Below are 19,609 nucleotides of genomic sequence, written 5' to 3'. Positions count from 1 at the left end.
TTATTAATAAGATGCATTGTAATGTGCATTACAAGGCACAATTAATGCATTAAGAATACTTGTGTGTGTGTGTGTGTGTGTGTATATATATATCAGTATCTCACAGAGTGAGTACACCCCTCACATTTTTGTAAATATTTTATTATATCTTTTCATGTGATAACACTGAAGAAATGACACTTTGCTGCAATGTAAAGTAGTGAGTGTACTCTACTCATGCAGACCATGACACTCCCACCACCATGCTTGACTGTAGGCAAGGCACACTTGTCTTTGTATTCCTCACCTGGTTGCCGCCACACATGCTTGACACCATCTGAACCAAATAAGGTTATCTTGGTCTCATCAGACCACAGGACATGGTTCCAGTAATCCATGTCCTTAGTCTGCTTGTCTTCAGCTAATTGTTTGTGGGCTTTCTTGTGCATCATCTTTAGAAGAGGCTTCCTTCTGGGACGACAGCCATGCAGACCAATTTGATGCAGTGTGCGGCGTATGGTCTGACCCCCCACTCCTTCAACCTCTGCAGCAATGCTGGCAGCACTCATACGTCTATTTCCCAAACACAACCTCTGGATATGATGCTGAGCACGTGCACTCAACTTCTTTGGTCGACCATGGCGATCATTCTGAGTGGAACCTGTCCTGTTAAACCGCTGTATGGTCTTGGCCACCGTGCTGCAGCTCAGTTTCAGGGTCTTGGCAATCTTCTTATAGCCTACGCCATCTTTATGTAGAGCAACAATAATTTTTTTCAGATCCTCAGAGAGTTGTTTGCCACGAGGTACCCTGTTGAACTTCCAGTGACCAGTATGAGAGTGAGAGCAATATCACCAAATATAACACACCTGCTCCCCATTCACACCTGAGACCTTGTAACACTAACGAGTCACATGACACCGGGAAGAGAAAATGGCTAATTGGGCCCAATTTGGAAATTTTCACTTAGGGGTGTACTCACTTTTGTGGCCAGCAGTTTAGATATTAATGGCCGTGTGTTGAGTTATTTTAAGGGGACAGCACTACTTTACATTGCAGCAAAGTGCCATTTCTTCAGTGTTGTCACATGAAAAGATATACTAAAATATTTACAAAAATGTGAGGGTGTACTCACTTCTGTGAGATACTGTATATATAGATTAGTGCTGTCAATCGATTAAATAAATTAACTAATCAATCGCACATTTTTTCTGAAATTAATCGTGATTAATCCCACCTAACATTAACTTTTTAAATATACTTTTATATTGCAATAATTTCACATTCAATCTTCAAATGAATGTAGAAACAATATAAATACAGTATATTTTTAATATTTGATTAATGGCATCTTTTTTATGACTGAAGGCCAGTATCACTGATAACAATACTACTGATGTCGCTATAAAATTGCTATTTTTTCCCTATTTAACCATTGACTATAGCCATTTAACATTACAGTATAATTGAGAGATATCAATTTGAACATTTATTAGACTTTGATAAAATAACTTCTAATTTATTGAACTTTAAACATTCTTCACATAAACCCATTATAATAAATGTCATATTTAGCTAGCTGTGCCCTTCAGCAAGTAGGAAATATACAGAAACTGAATAAAGTTATCAAACACTAAATTATATATAGATGAAATCTTAAAGCTATAAAAGTTATTGATTTCTTCTTTTTTTTTTTTCATTCTTGATGAACAGACATCACATTATTAGGTTATTTTTGGGTGCATTTCAGTCTCTTCTAATGAGCTGACGAGTTGAATCGAGAGTGTTAGATGAGGGAGACAGTGCCGGGCTGCTCCAGGACAGTTTGAAAAACCATTTCAGAGACATGTTCTTAAATGTGATTCATATATAACATGTTACATACAGTTTTAAGGCAGGTTTAATCGCATTTTTGGTAACTTCATGACTTAACTTGCCACGACATTGGTACGAGATTGACGCATGCACGTCGTTTCTTTCGAGCGCTTGATATGAAATGATACAGGCTGCAGCGCATGGCAGCACATTTGTGCGTGCAATTGAAGAGTGCATAGCTCCGTTTCCGCGCTCATTTGAAGTGAAGCACCCATCTGAAACTTCTCCCGGTTGATGTGGTCATAAATTTTTTTATTTTTAATGCGATTTAATCGTTTTGACAGCACTGATATATCATTTGTGTGTGTAAAGGCTTATGCTGTTGACACGTGACTAAAACTCTTTTCTTTGGAAAATCAGTTGCATACGCTGTATAAGTTCATCGAGCAGAAGGGCGACCTGCAGGACCTGCTTCCTCTCATAAACTCACTCACCAAACAGAAGAGTTCAGCCGTCGCTCAGATGGCCAAACTGGGCCAGAAAGATCTAGAAGAAGTCATTAGCCTCCTCAAGAAACTGGCCGTTAAACTACAGGTGAGGTGCCTCTTATTAGTTTAGGATAGTGTAGAAGTGACAGGAAGGAAAGTGGGAGAGAGATGGGGGGCGGGATCAGGAAAGGTCTCGAGCCGGGATTCGAACTCAGGACGCCTGTAGCACAACGGCACTATATGAAATTAATGTGGTATTCGATATTCTTCCTTTCAGGGCTGCACAATTAATCGAAATAAAACCAAAAACACAAAATGACTTGGGCTGTGATTTAATTAAATAAATATACGTGCTACGTGTTTCAGAGTGAAGCAGTTTTCCATCCAGGGTTGTTATATTAACTTGAAAAAAAAAAAAAATATATATATATAATTTTTTAATTTAGCTATTTCATGTTTATTTTAAGTGTATCATTTATTATTTAGTATAGTTAACACAAAAAAAAATGTTACTTGAAATAAAATAAATGTTAACTGAAATACAATAAAAAATGTAAATTATTTTACTACAGCTAGTTGCCAAAGCAGATGTTTAATTTAGTTTAACTTCATGTACTAACAATAACTAAAATTCCTAAAAAAAAATACTAAAACTTGAAACGGAAATTAAAAGAAAAAACAAAGAAAACGAAATATATATATTAGTGTCGTAATGTCAAAATTAAATTATTATAGTATTCTTCTTAAACACTTGATTTTTTTTATTTTACAATGAAATATTACAATAGTAATATTTTGTATTTGTTTAGTTTTGTATTGTTATTAAATAAATATTTTTATAATTTTATGTATTATATTGAGAAATAATAGTATATTGATTAAAGTGTGCAACCCTACAAACACTTTGTGTACTAACAATAACTAAAAATATAATAAAAATTAAAATGCTATTTCAGTGGTGCTAAAATAATGTTTAACGTTAAAAATGAAGAAATTACGACAGCTATCTATATATATATATATATATTACTATTGTAATTTTACAGTTATAATGTCAAAATTGAATTATAGTATTATTCTTAAACACCTGATTTCTTAAATTTTTTTACAATGAAATATTTGTATTATATAATTTTATGTATTATATTGATAAATAATAAAATTTTGGTTAAACTGTGCAACCCTACAAACAAGCACAGCAAACCTGGACATTTTTAATCGCAATTTAAATCAGAAATAAAATCGTAATTAGTTTTTTCCCCAGAATCCCGCAGCCCTGCTCCTCTCCTCATCCTCTGAGCGTTTGTGTGTTTTATAGGTGGTGGTGAATCTGGGTTTGGTCTATAAGGTCCAGCATCACTGCGGTGTCATCTTCCAGTTCGTGGCGTTCATCAGGAAACGCAAACGCACCGTCCCTGACATCTTAGCGGCGGGCGGACGATACGATCATCTGGTAACATGAACACGGGTCACACACTTCTGAGATCATTCTAGCATAGGGCTGGGTTTTGACACACATTTCACGATTCGATTCGATTCTGACTCACAAGCTTTCAGTATAAATCAGGTACAGAACATGGCAAATTTTCTCAAGGAAAAACTTGCTGTAAAATATACATTAAAGTCAGCTGGTACTACATTACTATAGTATTGAAGGTTACAATTAACTGATCTATATGCAACCGTTTAAATTACACTCAATTAAGTTTTTATTATTAAGATACAATTACTATATACAAAATAATAATATTTCAACTCAAATTGATTTTTTGATGGTTGTCATAAAACATGAACTTATTCATAAATAAACAAATTAAATATTGAAGGACAGCAAAAAATGATGATACAGTGGGGATCGAAAGTTTGGGAACCCCTTGCAGAATCTGTAAAAATGTGGATAATTTGACCAAAATAAGAGAGATCATACAAAATGCATGTTATTTTTTATTTAGTACTGTCCTGAGTAAGATATTTTCCATAAAAGATGTTTACATATAGTCCACAAGACAAAAAAATAGCTGAAATTATTAAAATAACCACATTCAAAAGTTTGGGAACCCTTGGTTCTTAATACTGTGTGTGGTTACCTGGATGATCCACGACTGTTTTTTTGTTTTGTGATGGTTGTTCATGAGTCCCTTGTTTGTTCTGAACAGTTCAACTGAGCACTGTTCTTCAGAAAAATCCTCCAGGTCCTGCAGAATCTTCAGTTTTCCAGCATCTTTTGCATATTTGAACCCTTTCCAGCAGTAACTGTATGATTTTGAGATCCACCTTTTCACGCTGAGGATGATTGAGGGACTCAAACACAACAATTAAAAAAGGTTCAAACATTCACTGATGCTCCTGAAGGAAACACGATGCATTAAGAGCCGGGGGGTTAAAACTTTTGAACAGGATGAAGATGTCCAAATTTTTCTTATTTTGTTGAAATATCATATTTTTCCATTTAGTACTGCCCTTCTGACGCGACAGAAGATACTTGCATGTTTCCTGGAAGACAAATGAAGTACAATTTACCTTGATCTTCAAATTCAAAATGTTTTCACCCCCGGCTCTTAATGCATCGTGTTTCCTTCTGGAGCATCAGTGAGATGTTTCAAAGATTCTGCAAGGGGTTCCCAAACTTTCGCATGCCACTGTATATATGGTGCTAGGGCTGCCACTAACGACTATTTTTATTTAGATTAATCTATCGACTAATTTATCGATTAATCTAAATGATTAATTTCCCGCAAAAAAAATCTAAATTTTACTTAAAAATATTTTATTAAACCAAATGAAATCCAAATTTCTATGAAATCCTTTTTTAAAGCAAAATTGAAGTGCAGCACAGAGTGAAGAAGCAGGTGTCCATCTCTCAGTCCAGATCACTGAAATCAGTTCAGTATTATAGTGAGAGAATGACATCATATCCACCTGATCTAGTCTCATAATAATAACATTATCATCAAAATCAGTTCAGTATTATAGTGAGAGAATGACATCATATCCACCTGTTCTAGTCTAATAATAATAACATTATCATCAAACAACACTTTATAAAGGAGTATTTACCAGAAATATTATTTACCAGAATTTATTTAGGTGAAAAAATATATTTTTTAATATAAAATCAATAAATTGGAGATGTTTTTTATTATTAAAATTTAATGGAACAATTAAAATGGAATCCAGAAAATAATGGAAAACAGAATTCTAATTCAATTAATTAGTCAGGCTTTTTGATTAATAAAATTTAACATAGTTTATAGCTGATTGTGATTTATTGGATGGGAGGTGCGCTACAATGAGTGCGTTTACATGCACATTCTTAAACCGATTGTGCTTAATAAGCCGAAAACGCACATTGTTATTTAAATGTGGTAGCCTGTTTTCTTCTATCGGAGTAAGGTTATAAACGGCATAAGTATAAACCGGTCGACACAGGTAGTTTTTTTTATCTCTTACCCCAATTTCGCACGCCATGTAAACGCAATAACCTGCTTTCTGTCGGCTTATTGAAGTGTGCATGTGTGATCGTGACAGGAACGCATCGTTAGTGCAGATTCAAGCGCATTTAGACAGAACAAAAGTTTAGCATTAAAGAAAGAAGGAAATATGTCACACAAACAGACACTTTCATGACTCAGAAAATGATAAAAATGTGTTATCTTGTGCATTCAGTCAAAACGCTGCATCTGTAACTGCTTGAGAGGATAATATATGACATGCAAGTAATTTATTTAACATCACAACTGAAAACAGATGGAATACTCAGTCAGATATGCAAATGATTATATTTTGACATCACTACAGGGAAATAATGCGATTTATTAATAGTCATGTAAATGCAGTTTACTTGCGTTGTCAGGTTACTGATGTTCATGCAATAAATCTGATTAAATCTTGGGATTTATGAATCAGTATTGTTTTGTAAAAATGAGAATTCATTAAAATCGAGAAATCAATATTTTTTTTACCCAGCCCTATAAAAAAAATTAGGGCTGCGACGGTAAATCGATGTAGAATCGGCTCGTGGATCGATTCTGAGATCTTCCGAATGCTCTCTGGAATGGATTCTGAGCTTATATTTTCACAGCAGATGGTGTTCTAATCTAGTTTTTCTCCGCACACTCAAATGCTGATGAAGAAGAGCACCGAGTCTGTAATCTCACCTCGGCTCAGAATGCTTTTATGACGCCAGATTAATGTAAACAGCCCACTGTGAACACCCTTGTAATTCACTTCAACCTTTTCGAATCTTATGAATGATTATTTTAGGTTCAAGTGTGTGTAAGGATTTGGAAACGAGCAGAGTACGGCTGTTTCTGAAGCATGCAGCGCCACCTGCTGTTCAAACTAACCTCAGAATCCACTCCAGAAATAATCACCATGCATTCAGAAAATCTCAGAATCGAAGCTGAATCATTTCTCGATTCGCGATGCATCGATTTATTTTCCCAGCCTTATAAATAACTAATGCTTTCGGTTTTCCGTGTCAGATCATGGAGTTTCGCGGGCCGGATGTGTCCGGTCCTGTCCCCTCGGCAGTCGGCGCCAGCATCGCTCTGGATAAGATCTGCTCAGCTGTGGCCGGTCTGGAGGAAGCGGTGAGTGTCAGGCCGATGTGATGCCAGGCTTCAGATGCGCTGCGTCTCGTCTCATCTCTCTGTCTCTGTCTGTCAGCCTCCTGTGAGCTCCTGTGACGTTCTGGTGGTTCCTGTGGGTCAGTCCTCCACCAGCAGAGCCATTAAAGTCACTCAGAAACTCTGGGCGGCCGGAGTCTCTTCAGACATAGTCTATGACATCTCGCAGGTCAGTGTTCACACGCTGTTAGGAAATGTTGTTCTGTCCCAATCTAAAAAAGATTTGCTTTGATTCGGTTAGTTTGTTCATTTTGTCACATCAGTAAATTAATCAGATTTAGCAGATGCAGCAATCGGCTCAAAAACTCAAGCTATTTCATGATTCGTGATCAAATCCCTTTGAGCAAAAATAGTTTTAGTCCTCCTGAGATTTTAACTTAATATTCAATTTAACAACAGATTCATGTTCATTAGTTTTCTGATATTAATGGTCATATGGCTTGCAGGCAGCTTTATTTTAGTTTCATTGATATAGTGTTATACTTTTTGTTAATATTTTGAATTAGATTTTATTTTGATATATTCTGTTTCCACTTCAATTTGAGTTACAATTTTAGTAAACATTTTAGTCTTTTTTTTTTTTTTCATGTTTAGTACTTCTCTTTTTTTTTTATAGTCTGGATAGTTTTTATTATTTTCTTATTTATTAGCTTTAGTTATTTTAGTACTTCAAGTTGATCTAAATGAAAATGATAACTGTTGCCTGGCATCTAGCTAAAAAAAAATTATATATTAATTTATTTATATATATTCTATTTTATTACTATGTAATATGTTTTAGTTTTCTGTTTAGTTTTAGTTAAGTACAAAAACATGCATGTAGTTAAACAAATAAAATTGTTAAATTTAGATTTTTACTTGAAAATGATTTGTTTGTGATTTTGCATTTTATTTTACTTTTAAATTACTTATTGTAAATTTACAATATGATTTTAAGTGTTATAATTTTGATTGTTATTTTAAAATTATTTACATATACAATACATTTTTAATAAAACAACATTTATTACAAACAGCAAACCTAAATTAATTTAAAGCAAAACTGAAACATGAGGGAAATAGACTATAACTCATGCTATAAATCGTTTTGTAATAGAAGTAGCAGCTAATAAACAATGTGACACATTCTAGAAAATACAGTGTTATATTTTGATTTTTTTATTTATTTATTTACAATATGATTTCATTAATTAGGCAAGGCAAGTTTATTTATATAGAACATTTCATACATAATGGTAATTCAGTGCTTTAATTTTTAAGTGCTTTACATAAAAGGAAATTTAAAAAAAATAATAATCACAACAATAAAAACAAGGAATTAAAGCTTTCCATCAACTCGTACACCCCAGTTTGGGACCGCTGAAGATGAAGTAGTGAGAATGCCCTTGATTTAGCGTGTTAGTGCTGATTTCTGTGAGTTCTGCTGCCTCGTGGATCAGGATCAGCGCTAATGAAGCACAGAGTCGCTCCAGTGTAGGTCTGTGACGGTCGCCGTGACAACCGCATCACGGTTGTGTATTGCCACCGGCGGTAGTGCACGTGAGGTCACACACTCTAGAACAAGCATAATACAAAGTTTTGTGTACAAGTGTAATAATAGTTGCGAATTGTTTTAATTAGACTAATCTATGCTAATTCACAAATGACCTCAAACGCCATACACGGCATTTCCTTTAGATTGGCAGGTTTGAGCGCAGGAAAATACAGTTTGTTCTGCATTCAGCAAATTTATTTCATGACGAGCGATGGACCTTTTTTGGGAAACCAATTACTACATCGCCGGTCTGGAATCATTTCCATTCATGTCACCCATCTGCGTTTGTACAAGTGTCTTCAAGTTCATGTGATCGCAAACGCCCGGCTGGTCCAGGTTTGTATTGGTGAGGCTTTCTCCAAACTGGCCAAATACGAGCGAGACAGTGGTAAATGGAAGATGCCAACTAGAAATGTGGCAACATACGCCGTGATTCCTATTCCACAGAGAGCGCGTGCAGACGAGGAGTTAACGCGCCCGCTTGCTTGGTGGCGGAACAGTGAACCGTCTCTAAACCGGACGCTGCGTCGCAACACAACAGGTTGAGTCTGTCTACACGGGACATTTGAACTTTGTGTCAGAACGTCATAAATAGGACGAGGCAGTTTACTGTGAGGGATTTGTCGTGTCGTATCGCGCTGCATCTAGTGTAGACAGCATCACTGATTATAATGGGTTCTCGCCGCGCCGCTCGCGTGAGGTAGACAGGGTGTATTTAACTTTCTTATTTAAGGCTACTTTCCTATTTAACTGTTTTATTTATTTGATATTTATTTTAGTGTTTGATTTCACTTCACAAACAGACTCGAATCTCTCTCCCTGTGAAGGACATGTGGCCAAAAGCTGTGAGATGTTTGATGCGCCGTTAGCAGAATCCACAAACACAGCAGCGGTTTAGAGGTCACAGGAACACACAATAACAGCTGAACTCAAATCTGGTGCATAATGACTAGGGCTGACGATTTAAAGTGTTAATTTGGTGCGATTCATTTTGGAAAAAAGTAACTTGTTAAAATGGTTAGCTCATTAACGCAGCATCCCGTCCAGAACTGTCCATCATCTTACATTGCTACAGTGTCTGATGATCATGATGCAGGACGACTGACTGTTAGAATGCAGATATGAGCCTAAAATTCAAGATATGAGTGCAAAAAAATCATGATATGGAAGCAAAATAGAGTAACATCTCAAAGGGTTTTGCCTGTTGTAACTTGCCTTACATCAGCATTCATTTATTTGAGTAGTAAATTGAAAATAAATCTTGTTTTCCTGGAAAATTTATCAAAATGATGCGAGTTTAAGCTTAAAACAAAAACAAATATTTGCCAATAGTGTCAGAAAAATAAACTAGTTTGAGAATCTTAACATATTTGTACTGTAAAACAAGGTTCAGAGCTGAGAACTAGTTCCATAAAATAAAGCACTCATCAATCAAATAAATTGAAATGCCATGAAATAAATACAAAGACAGTAAGCAGACAATTGTGATGTTCTCACTAATTCTTGCAAAACAAGCATGGAAACCAATGTCATCCAGAATTTTAAAACATCCATTGTTATTGACTTACTGGATCCGTCAGAGCGATTCCTCCCTTACTGAACCACAAGTCATTATTTTTATTATGTTTAACTCCAAACCACAGTCATTAAATATCGGGGTGGATCTTGGGCAGAATAAGTTTCTACTGATCGTCAATTTCTGTCACAAGACTAATGAGCCCTGATCTGCTCTAATGAATGCAGTCAGATGTGTGTGTTTTTCTGTTGTAATGACGATAAATATTCTCCATTTGTGCCACAGTCACAGGAAGCTCTTCTGGAGCACTGCAGACAAGCTGGAATCACATTCATGGTGCTGGTGTCGGATAAAGAAGGAAATTACCTGAAGGTAAATCACATCGACACCTGCGCTGAAGACACTAAAGAGTGCTCTGATCTGACAGGCTGTCTTCTCTTCCCGTCAGGTGAAGACCTTTGAGAAAGACCGTCAGTCGGAGAAGAGAATCCCAGAGTCGGAACTGGTCGATCACTTCATCCAAAAGAGCCGGACCAAACTCTCCGAAGAGAGGAACAGGTGACATACACTGACGTTTACAACTGTAAACCATGTGTCAGAGTCCAGAGGAAACATTAATGCTGTTTTTTTCTCTCGTCAGAGAGATTTCTGAGAGTGCTTCTCTCCAGAATCCAAAGGGATCATTACTGGGAAACTCAGGTACGGGGTTTTCAAGCAGGATCACAATCCACAATCTTGTCTTATCATTTTTTTTACATTTGGTTTTTAGGCCTATTTCACAAGTTATTGAGCAGAAAAGCCAAACTAATTTCCCTTTGTAAAAAATACAGCTCTACAACAAAGTGAGCAAAATCTTATTTCAGTAAACATTTCAGTGTGTTGAAAATCTGCTCACCCTCAGGCCAAGATTAGGATGAGTTTGTTTCTTCATCAGATTTGGAGAAGTGTGTTATTACATCAGTGTCTCAGCAATGGATGTGAATGGGTGCCATCAGAATGAGAGTCCAAACAGCTGATAAAAACATCACAATAATCCACACCACTGCAGTCCATCAGTTAACATCTGAAGAAGACAAAAGCTCAAACACATCCATCATTAAGACCTTTTTAACTAAAATACGAGTCCATAGTTCATAATAGCGCTTCCTCCAGTGAAAAAGTGTTCTGGTCTGAATCAGGAGAGAAATCTGCACAGATTAAAACAGTCCTAAACAAATACTTTATGAGGCTGGATTTTGATGTGAGAGACAACAGGAGATGGATTTTTTCACTGGATGAAGCATTATTATGGATTATGGACTCATATTTGAGTTAAAAACGTCTTGATGCTGGATTTGTTTCAGCTTTTGTCTTCTCCAGATGTTAACTGATGGACTGGAGTGGTGTGGATTATTGTGATGTTTTTATCAGCTGTTTAGACTCTCATAGAAACACAATTTTAATCGTTCTCAATCTGATATCATGGTTTACTGCTTTATTAATTAAGGCACACAGTGATTTAGTGTTGTGTAGTACTTTGGCTCTGGTAGATTTTGCATTTAAAACAATTGAAAGGAAATGAATGTAAGGTTTGTCCAGCAGATGTTGGAGTGAATCCTCACACTTCTTGTGTGTTTGGTGTCCATCAGGTCTGTCTGAGTCACACGGGAGCAACACCATGAACGTGAACCTCGTACCGCCTGAGAAAATCTCAGCCAGCAACCGGCGGAGATACGAGACGCAGGTCAGCACAATGATCTCACCTCTGATATCATGGGAAACAAGCTTTCTTCCACATCTTGTACCTTTAAGGCCTGTAGAGAATGTCCTTCCCCTCACAATCACACATGCTTGTTTGTTTTATGAAGTTCCCATTAATCCACGATAAATCCCAATGTGCTTTTGGCCAAATTTCCCACAAGTTTTCTCACTCCATCACAATCAAACATGGAGAAAGTCTTGAATCTGTGTCCCCTTGAGAAGCATCCAGTGTTTGATTCAGCTCAATTGGCGTTTAATTCAGCATGTGTGAGGACAGCGGTGACGTCCTTCTGAAATAAACGAGTCAGCCCCGTTTAGTGATGAGCCAGCGAATCTGAACCCCTGCTGTTCTGTGCTCAGCTTTATTGCATACAATGAAAAGCTTTTTCTTTCTGTCCTTTTGCATTATGAGCATGAGAGCAATTCTGTCTTTCAGATCCAGACACGACTGCAGAATCTGAGCAGCAACTTACAGAACAAGAGCAACGACATTGAAGTGCTGGCTGTGAGTATATGATGTCACTTCCTGCTCTCAGATCAGCACATTTGCATTAATACATTTGGCAGACGCTTTTATCCAAAGTTATTTACATTGCATTTGCCGATATTTGCCATTTTTAAACGATTGGCATCAGACGTGCCAAGAATGCAGCAACTTACATCCATTAAATGTATGCATTAGTGATCAACCAATATAACAGCCGATATTTGGTATTTTTTAAATTATCGGTTTTATAGTTTTTCTGCATAGTCGACAAGTATCATAAGCAGCTTTAATTTTGACAGTGATTGGACTTATTTTGACAGTGACAAGAATGCTGCAACTTAAATTGAATTCAAGATATACATTAGTGGTCAACCAGTATATTGCTATGACCGATATTTGGCATTTTTAAATTATCGGCACCGATAATTTAATTAAATTAGTGTTACCTGAACTTTATTTGAGCAAATATGATTGCCAGTCTGCACAAACTTATCAGATTACTCAGTGCACTTGATTATAGTGTATAGTGTTTTAACTACTTCTTTATTTGTGAAAAATGCTTTAATAGGATTACAAAAATAAGAAGTTTTGAAAGCATAATTTTTTTTTTTCATATTTATTTTACAATTAATTTTCTAATTTAGAAAATATCTCAAATAAATTTGATTGCAGCAATTGTTATCCATCTTATTTAAATTGAATGGTGTAATATCATATATATCAGCTTTTTATCAGCTGTCAGCTCTTTAAAATATTGATATCGGGCATCAGTCATCAAAACTCCACGTCGGTCGATCACTAGTGTACATTTGATGAACTTATGCATTCCTTTTTATTTTTTACTTTAACTATTTTTGTATTTGTAATGAAGATGCTAAAGTACAAATCTGTTAATTTATTATCAAGTTCAAATTATTTTCATAATTTAGTAAATATGAATCTAAAAGTCATTGCAGCAATTATTATGCATCTTATTTAAATTAAATAGGGTTATATATTATATATTTTGGCTTTATATCGGTCACTGGCTCTAGATATCGTCATCGAAAAAAAAACATTGGTTGACCACTGGTGTACATTTGATCATGCATTCCTTTTTATTTGTGTTTCTAACTATTCCATTATTTATGAAAAATACTGTAATACGGTTACTGAATGAAGATACTGAAGCGCAAATCTGTTTATTTAAAAATGTAATTATTTTATAATAATAATTGATTCATTGTACAATTAGTTCTAATTTAATAAATATGAATCTCAATTTCATTGCAGCAATTTTATGCATCTTAATTTAAATAGTGTAAAATCATATATTTCGGCTTTATATCGGCCTCGGCTCTCTAAAAAAGATATTGTATCAGCATCAGCTGCCTGGTGATCAGTTCATGCATGATTCCTGGGAATCGAACCCATGACCTTGGCGTTGCTAGTGATGTGCTGTACTAGATTCATTTTACATTTAGCATTCTCATAGCATTTAGATTCTCCCAGTGAAATGATGAACTGTTTTGAGAAGCATAAACAGCACATGGAGACGAGCGCTTGTTATTAAGATTCACATCGCTTGCATATTTAGTTAATTAGTGGTTTTGTGGGGAATAAAGTGGTTTGGTGTTTCTCTCTGTTATTACACAGTTTACAAAACTCCCTTTAACCCCGAGTTATGGGTCCAAATATGATTTTGTCCCTGAGCCAGAATCTCAAGTTCAGGAAGTAGAACCACCTTAAACTTTCCAGACACTCTGATTAACATCTAAAGAGCGATAACAGAAACAACATGATGCACTGATATGAAAACAAAGAGAACATACACAGCTTGTTTCCTCTCAAGGTTCTTCGGTGGCGTATTTACTTCAACTTTTACCCTGTTAAGGCACATTTTGAGCTCTTCCTGTTGACTGGTACGCCATGTTTACATGGCACCGTGTCCGTCTGCGGTTTTCTGTAGATAAGTCTCCATTGTGTCTGCGAACCTGACCTTCACAATCTCTCCTGTCGCATTCCTCCGCAGGTCGATCTGCCCAAGGAAACACTCATCAACTTCCTGTCCCTCGAGGTTTGTACCGCCCGCTATTATTATGAGCTATTCTGAGTACATAAATGGCATTCCAGTGGAAAACGGCAGGATAAAGCGGAAGAGAGGGGGATCCAGGACGCGGGCTTTCCTCGTGACGAGGGAAACCCTCTCCATCAACATGAGTCACTGCAACGGGAAGAACAATCTGTTCATGTCCTAGGAACAAACACGACCTTACACAGATATTTCACACTAACAAATGCCTTCAGTTATTCACCAGTTCAGAGTGCGAGGAAAAACACTCAAGTGATGATTTTTTTTTTTTTACTTTATTTTTATTATTCATTTTTCAAGATGTTTTGTTTAGCTTTTAAAAATGATAAAAAAAATAATGTTTTTAAAAGAAGTCTCTTCTGCTCACCAAGGCTGCATTTATTTGATCAAAATTACAGTAAAAACAGTGAAATATTTTTACAATTTAAAATAACTGTTTTCTATGTCAATATGTGTATTTATTTCTGTGATGCGCAGCTGTATTTTCAGCATCATTCCTCCAGTCTTCAGTGTCACATGATCTTCAGAAATCATTATAATATACTGATTTACTGATCAACAAACATCTCTGATTATTATCAATGTTTACCAATTACCATTCATGCACCATTCAAAAGTTTGGGGTGAGTAAGATTTAAAAAAATTAATTAATTTGGTAAGGATGCATTTAATTGCTCAAAAGTGACAGTAAAGTGACAGTATTTTTACAAAAGATTTCTGTTTCAAATAAATGCTGTTCTTTTGAGCTTTCTATTCATCTGTGAATCCTGAAAAATAAAATGTATCTCAGTTTCCACAAAAATATTGTGCAGCACAACTGTTTTCAACATTGATAATAATCAGAAATGTTTCTTGAGCAGTAAATCAGGGACCAATCAGGATTTTGGTCATCGGATTGGATCAAATCTTGAAAATGGGTTGTTCAAAAGAAAAGGGAAAAAAAAAAGGATTCTGAATTCAGATGAGATCACAAAATCCAATCTTGGTTTTGATCTGGATTAAATCCTCAGTTTGTGTTGTTCAAAACGTTTTAGTAAGATTGGGATACTTTTGATGCAAAAAAACTGGATTATTCTGATCCCAGCAGAAGGGTGGATTTCAGGAACAAAAATGTAATACAAATTGGTCCAAAAAAATACAACATTTGTAACATGTAATATATCCCCAAACAGCTGTCAATATCAAACAAACAAAATTATATTTAAAGCTTTTATTTCGTCACTGATTGTAAACTACACTGCCACAATCATCAGAGATGGACCAGTCAGAAGTAGTTATTTGTGTAAATGCAATGCAAAACTGTATTTTTGATCAAATAAATGCAGCCTTGGTGAGCAGAAGAGACTTTCTTATCTAAAACATAAAAAATTCATAATTACAGTACTCTTCCATGTCTCCCAATAATGTCAGAAATAGGTCCATTTTAAATCTCAACATAAATTCAGTTCTTACATTCTGTACATTTCTACCCACTGATTGTGTCTCAGATATGATTCCTCATCTTTCCTGTGCTAACCGGAGTGTTTAACGCTGAAGCTGCTGTTGTTTGTCTCTCAGTTTGATGATGAGGAGCAGTTCAACATCAGCGTGAAGACGCTTCTCTCTCGGCTGCCCAAACAGCGTTACCTCAAATGCATCTGTGAGCAGATCTACCACTTCAAGATCTCCAAAAGGTACCGAGCGTTAATGACTGTAATGTTTCTTTTCTGGAACATGAAAGATATTTTGATATCTCTGTGTTTTGTTGTCCATACAATGAAAGTCAATGGGGTCCAATGTTGTTTGGCTCCCAGTGTTCTTCAAAACATCATCTTTTGTGTCACACAAAGTCATTTTCCATTATTTTTGGGTGAACTATCCCTTTAGGAATTTAGTTGTATTTTTGTCAGTTTTATTTATATATATTAGTGCTGTCAAATGATTAATTGCAATTAATCACATCCAAAATAAAAGTTTTTGTTTGCAATAATATATGTGTGTTTTGTGTATATTTATTATTTATATATAAGGACACACGCATTCAGTATATATTTTGAAAATATTTACATATATGTGCATGTCTATATTCATATAATTTATATTATAAATAAATATATTTAATATATAAACATAAATATATTCTGAAATATATACATGCATGTGTGCATTAATATATACATAATAAATATACACAGTACGCATATTATGTAAACAAAAACTTATTTTGTATACGAATAATTGCGATTAATAGTTTGACAGCACTAATATATATATATATATATATATATATATATATATATATATATATATATATATATATACTCCGTTTTAGTTATTTTAGTACATCAAGTTAAAATAAAAATGTTGAATGTTCATTGGAGTGGTATGAAACTTGGTAAAGGTTTTGGCACTTGCTATGTTGAAAAGAAAATCATGGATATGATTGAAAAATGATTGAAAAAGGTTAAGTGGTTTTGAAAAATAGTCAAAAGACTTGTACTCTTCATGGTCAAAAATGACAGCATTGGGAACAAATGGGAAGTGAATTTCATCTAGTGGAAACATTTGGTACTGCACCCAAACAAAATCATACTGAAAGCTCATTTTTTCAGATATCAACCTCAAATTTGGAGCACAATTTGTTTAGATGTATGGCTTTGATTTTCTCAAGATTTTAGAGTAAAACATGTTTTGGAAAATAAATTTCATATAGAATTTAAACTGTGTTTTCATAACAATAAACTTAATCTATTTACATTGTTTGAAGTTTCGCTTTAACTTTCACTTCAGTAATAATCTGCCATGTGTCTTCTTTAAAAAGAGACCAAACTTAAGTCTGTGCTGAAAAGCGTTCAAGATTTACGACAGTTTAAATTGGAAATATAATTTTCAAGTTGCTCAGAAAGTGGTGAACAGTTAAAAATGGATTATAAATATAATTCAGTACAATGCAATCCCATAAAAATACAAAACATTGAAGCATTAAGTTTTTAATATTTTATTTAATGTTTTCCTCTTTTTTTGTAGTAGTAGTATTTTTTATTTTAGTATAGCTTTAGTTTTTTCCAGTGTATCTAACTCTTTTCAAGGTTATGTTGACTAGTTTAACTACTATAAATGATGAGTGGCTTGTATCTTGGTAAACTGCCGTTTCAGAGTGTTTCGTCAGATCTCCTCACTCATTAATCTGACAGCGAGACCCGATCCGCTTCTCCTCAAGTGTTTCCAGACACAATCATTAAACCTGATCCAGTGCTGAAGCTCTTTCTTCTCAGCGCAGGTGCTAAAGTCACGTCTGGATCCTCTGAATCATGTCATTGACTCTCTCCACCCAAACGCCAGTCATAAATTAACAACTTTACCCCCATTTCTGGTCATTATTTGGAGAAATGGTGACTTTCCTGTGTTTGGGAACAACAGAGTCTCATTGGCTTCTCTCAACAGTTGTTTCTCATTTCCTTCTTTTCTTCACGTTACGGAGCTCATGTTGACTGCCAGAGTACCGTCATTTAGAAACAATGGAGAGATTGTGCGGCAGATATTGTTCAGCTTTATTTTGCTCCTATATCATGTCTTCTTTCAGACTAGTGGAACGAAACATCCAAAATATACATTTAAATCTTTGTTTTATTACACTTTATTTATGTGCATCTGTAGATTTTGGGTACAATCCAGTCTTTAAAGAGGTTTTTTCTCTTGCAAATGCCAAACTTTACAGTTTTATTCCTCTCTATATTCTGAAGATTTGTTCTTTTTTTCTTTCACACTGATTTAAATATTTTACTCCTATAAACATGGTGAAAATGCTTGTTTTCTGTCTGTTGACAGTTTTTTTCTGATTTATCGCGTGATCAAAAGAGAAATCCCAAATCCACTCTAAAATCTCTGAAATGTTAGTATGATGATGACAGTAAAACTTAATTGAGAAATCTTTTTAATCTAATTGAATCTTATATGGAGCCAGTTTTATGTTGTAATGCTTAATATTTGAAACAATTGAATGAAGTAAACATCTCATCTTTGGGAATTTAAGACAAGGGTTTTTTTGAGAACAGTCTTTTCAAGAGGTTGAATTTTTCTTGAGTTTTGTCTTTACACATTCTTAATAAAAAAGAGATCATGTTTTTTTTAAGAATACAAGATATTCTTAACTTGTTTTCTGAAGTTAGAAAATAAGAAAATTCTGGAACCTTGTTTCCACCATGGAATAATAATAATAATAATCTCAATTTTTTAATATATATATTTTTATTTTATTACAATTGAGTCTCGCAATTCAGATTTATTTTACATTTTGGATTAACTTTTATAACAATTGTGAGTTAATATACTCACAGTTCTGACTTATTTTGGGTTTACTTTTCGGAAAAATAAATTCCTATGGAATAAAAAATACTAAAGATAATCTTGAATTTTTCTTTCACAATTCTGACTTTTTTCCTAACGAGTTTATACCTCACAACTTGGACTTTGCTTCTCAGAATTGCGAGTTTAAACAACATCTATATATTTTTGTCACATTTTTTTGTCAAAATGGCAAGTTTGCTGTTTTTATTTCTGCGGAATCAATCTTCAATAGAAAATAGCGACAAAATATTTTATTCTAAAGGAATAAAGTCAGTCTTTTTAACTTCAGGAGTAACCGATCTAAAACAAATATTTGCCAAAAGGGTAAAAAAAAAAAAAAAAAACCATACTGGTTCTTGTTTTAATTTCTGAAATCTCATGACGGCATGCTGAACTGAAGTCTAGAACTGAAGAAAATCAAATTTCATGTTGTCTTGATTTTTTCAGCATGCTGTGGGATCTGAGTTTGAGCTGTTTTGTGATGGTTTGTGTTTCAGGGCGGCTGTGGTGGTTCTTTACAGCTACAGAGACGATTATTACAAGATCCTGCTCTGATCTCTGATCTCACTGCTCAGACAATGAAGGTAACGGGTGTTTTAACGCTTTACAGACTCTGCCGTTAAACCAAGCTGTTTTTATACAGCGGATTCGATGCCAAAGGCTGATGAGCGCCATCTGAAGGGTCCAGTCATCAATCATATTATTAACGATTCCTGTGAAATCACATGATTAAATACTGTACAGTCCACAACTGAAGGAAATAAAATATTTTCCTGTATCACATGTGGTCTTGCTTCTTTTTAAAACATGCAAAATTGAATGTAGTTATATTAAAGTTATTATTGCTATTATAGTAATAGTATATATTTTGAATTGCTATTTTTTATATATATATATCGCTATATGAGAGGTCCTCACAGAGGACCTCTCCTGGAATAACAACACTGTAGCACTGGCCAAGAAAGCACAGCAGCGTCTCTACTTCCTCCGCAAACTGAGAAGAGCCAGAGCCCCGGCCCCCATCA

General features: G+C 34.9%; 1 protein-coding gene across 1 annotated transcript in view; it reads left to right on the top strand.

Annotated features, from left to right (window-relative positions):
* The window catches only part of eif2ak4 (eukaryotic translation initiation factor 2 alpha kinase 4), a 48,366-nt gene extending 29,000 nt beyond the window's left edge, over positions 1-19,366 (top strand). The window contains exons 28-39 of the mRNA XM_079386577.1: positions 2,215-2,388; positions 3,601-3,735; positions 6,767-6,874; positions 6,951-7,079; positions 10,246-10,332; positions 10,409-10,518; positions 10,601-10,659; positions 11,589-11,683; positions 12,137-12,205; positions 14,199-14,243; positions 15,816-15,931; positions 19,082-19,366. Coding sequence (XP_079242703.1) covers positions 2,215-2,388; positions 3,601-3,735; positions 6,767-6,874; positions 6,951-7,079; positions 10,246-10,332; positions 10,409-10,518; positions 10,601-10,659; positions 11,589-11,683; positions 12,137-12,205; positions 14,199-14,243; positions 15,816-15,931; positions 19,082-19,139 — 1,185 coding nt within the window. The 3' untranslated portion in view covers positions 19,140-19,366. The remainder of the gene's footprint in view (positions 1-2,214; positions 2,389-3,600; positions 3,736-6,766; positions 6,875-6,950; positions 7,080-10,245; positions 10,333-10,408; positions 10,519-10,600; positions 10,660-11,588; positions 11,684-12,136; positions 12,206-14,198; positions 14,244-15,815; positions 15,932-19,081) is intronic.
* The last annotated feature ends 243 nt before the right edge of the window (positions 19,367-19,609 follow it).

The sequence above is a fragment of the Barbus barbus genome (genome assembly GCF_936440315.1).
Source record: "Barbus barbus genome assembly, chromosome: 30".
In the NCBI taxonomy this organism is placed as follows: domain Eukaryota; kingdom Metazoa; phylum Chordata; class Actinopteri; order Cypriniformes; family Cyprinidae; genus Barbus; species Barbus barbus.
The sequence above is the reverse complement of the archived record's forward strand: the minus strand, read 5'-3'. Positions and strand labels throughout refer to the sequence as shown.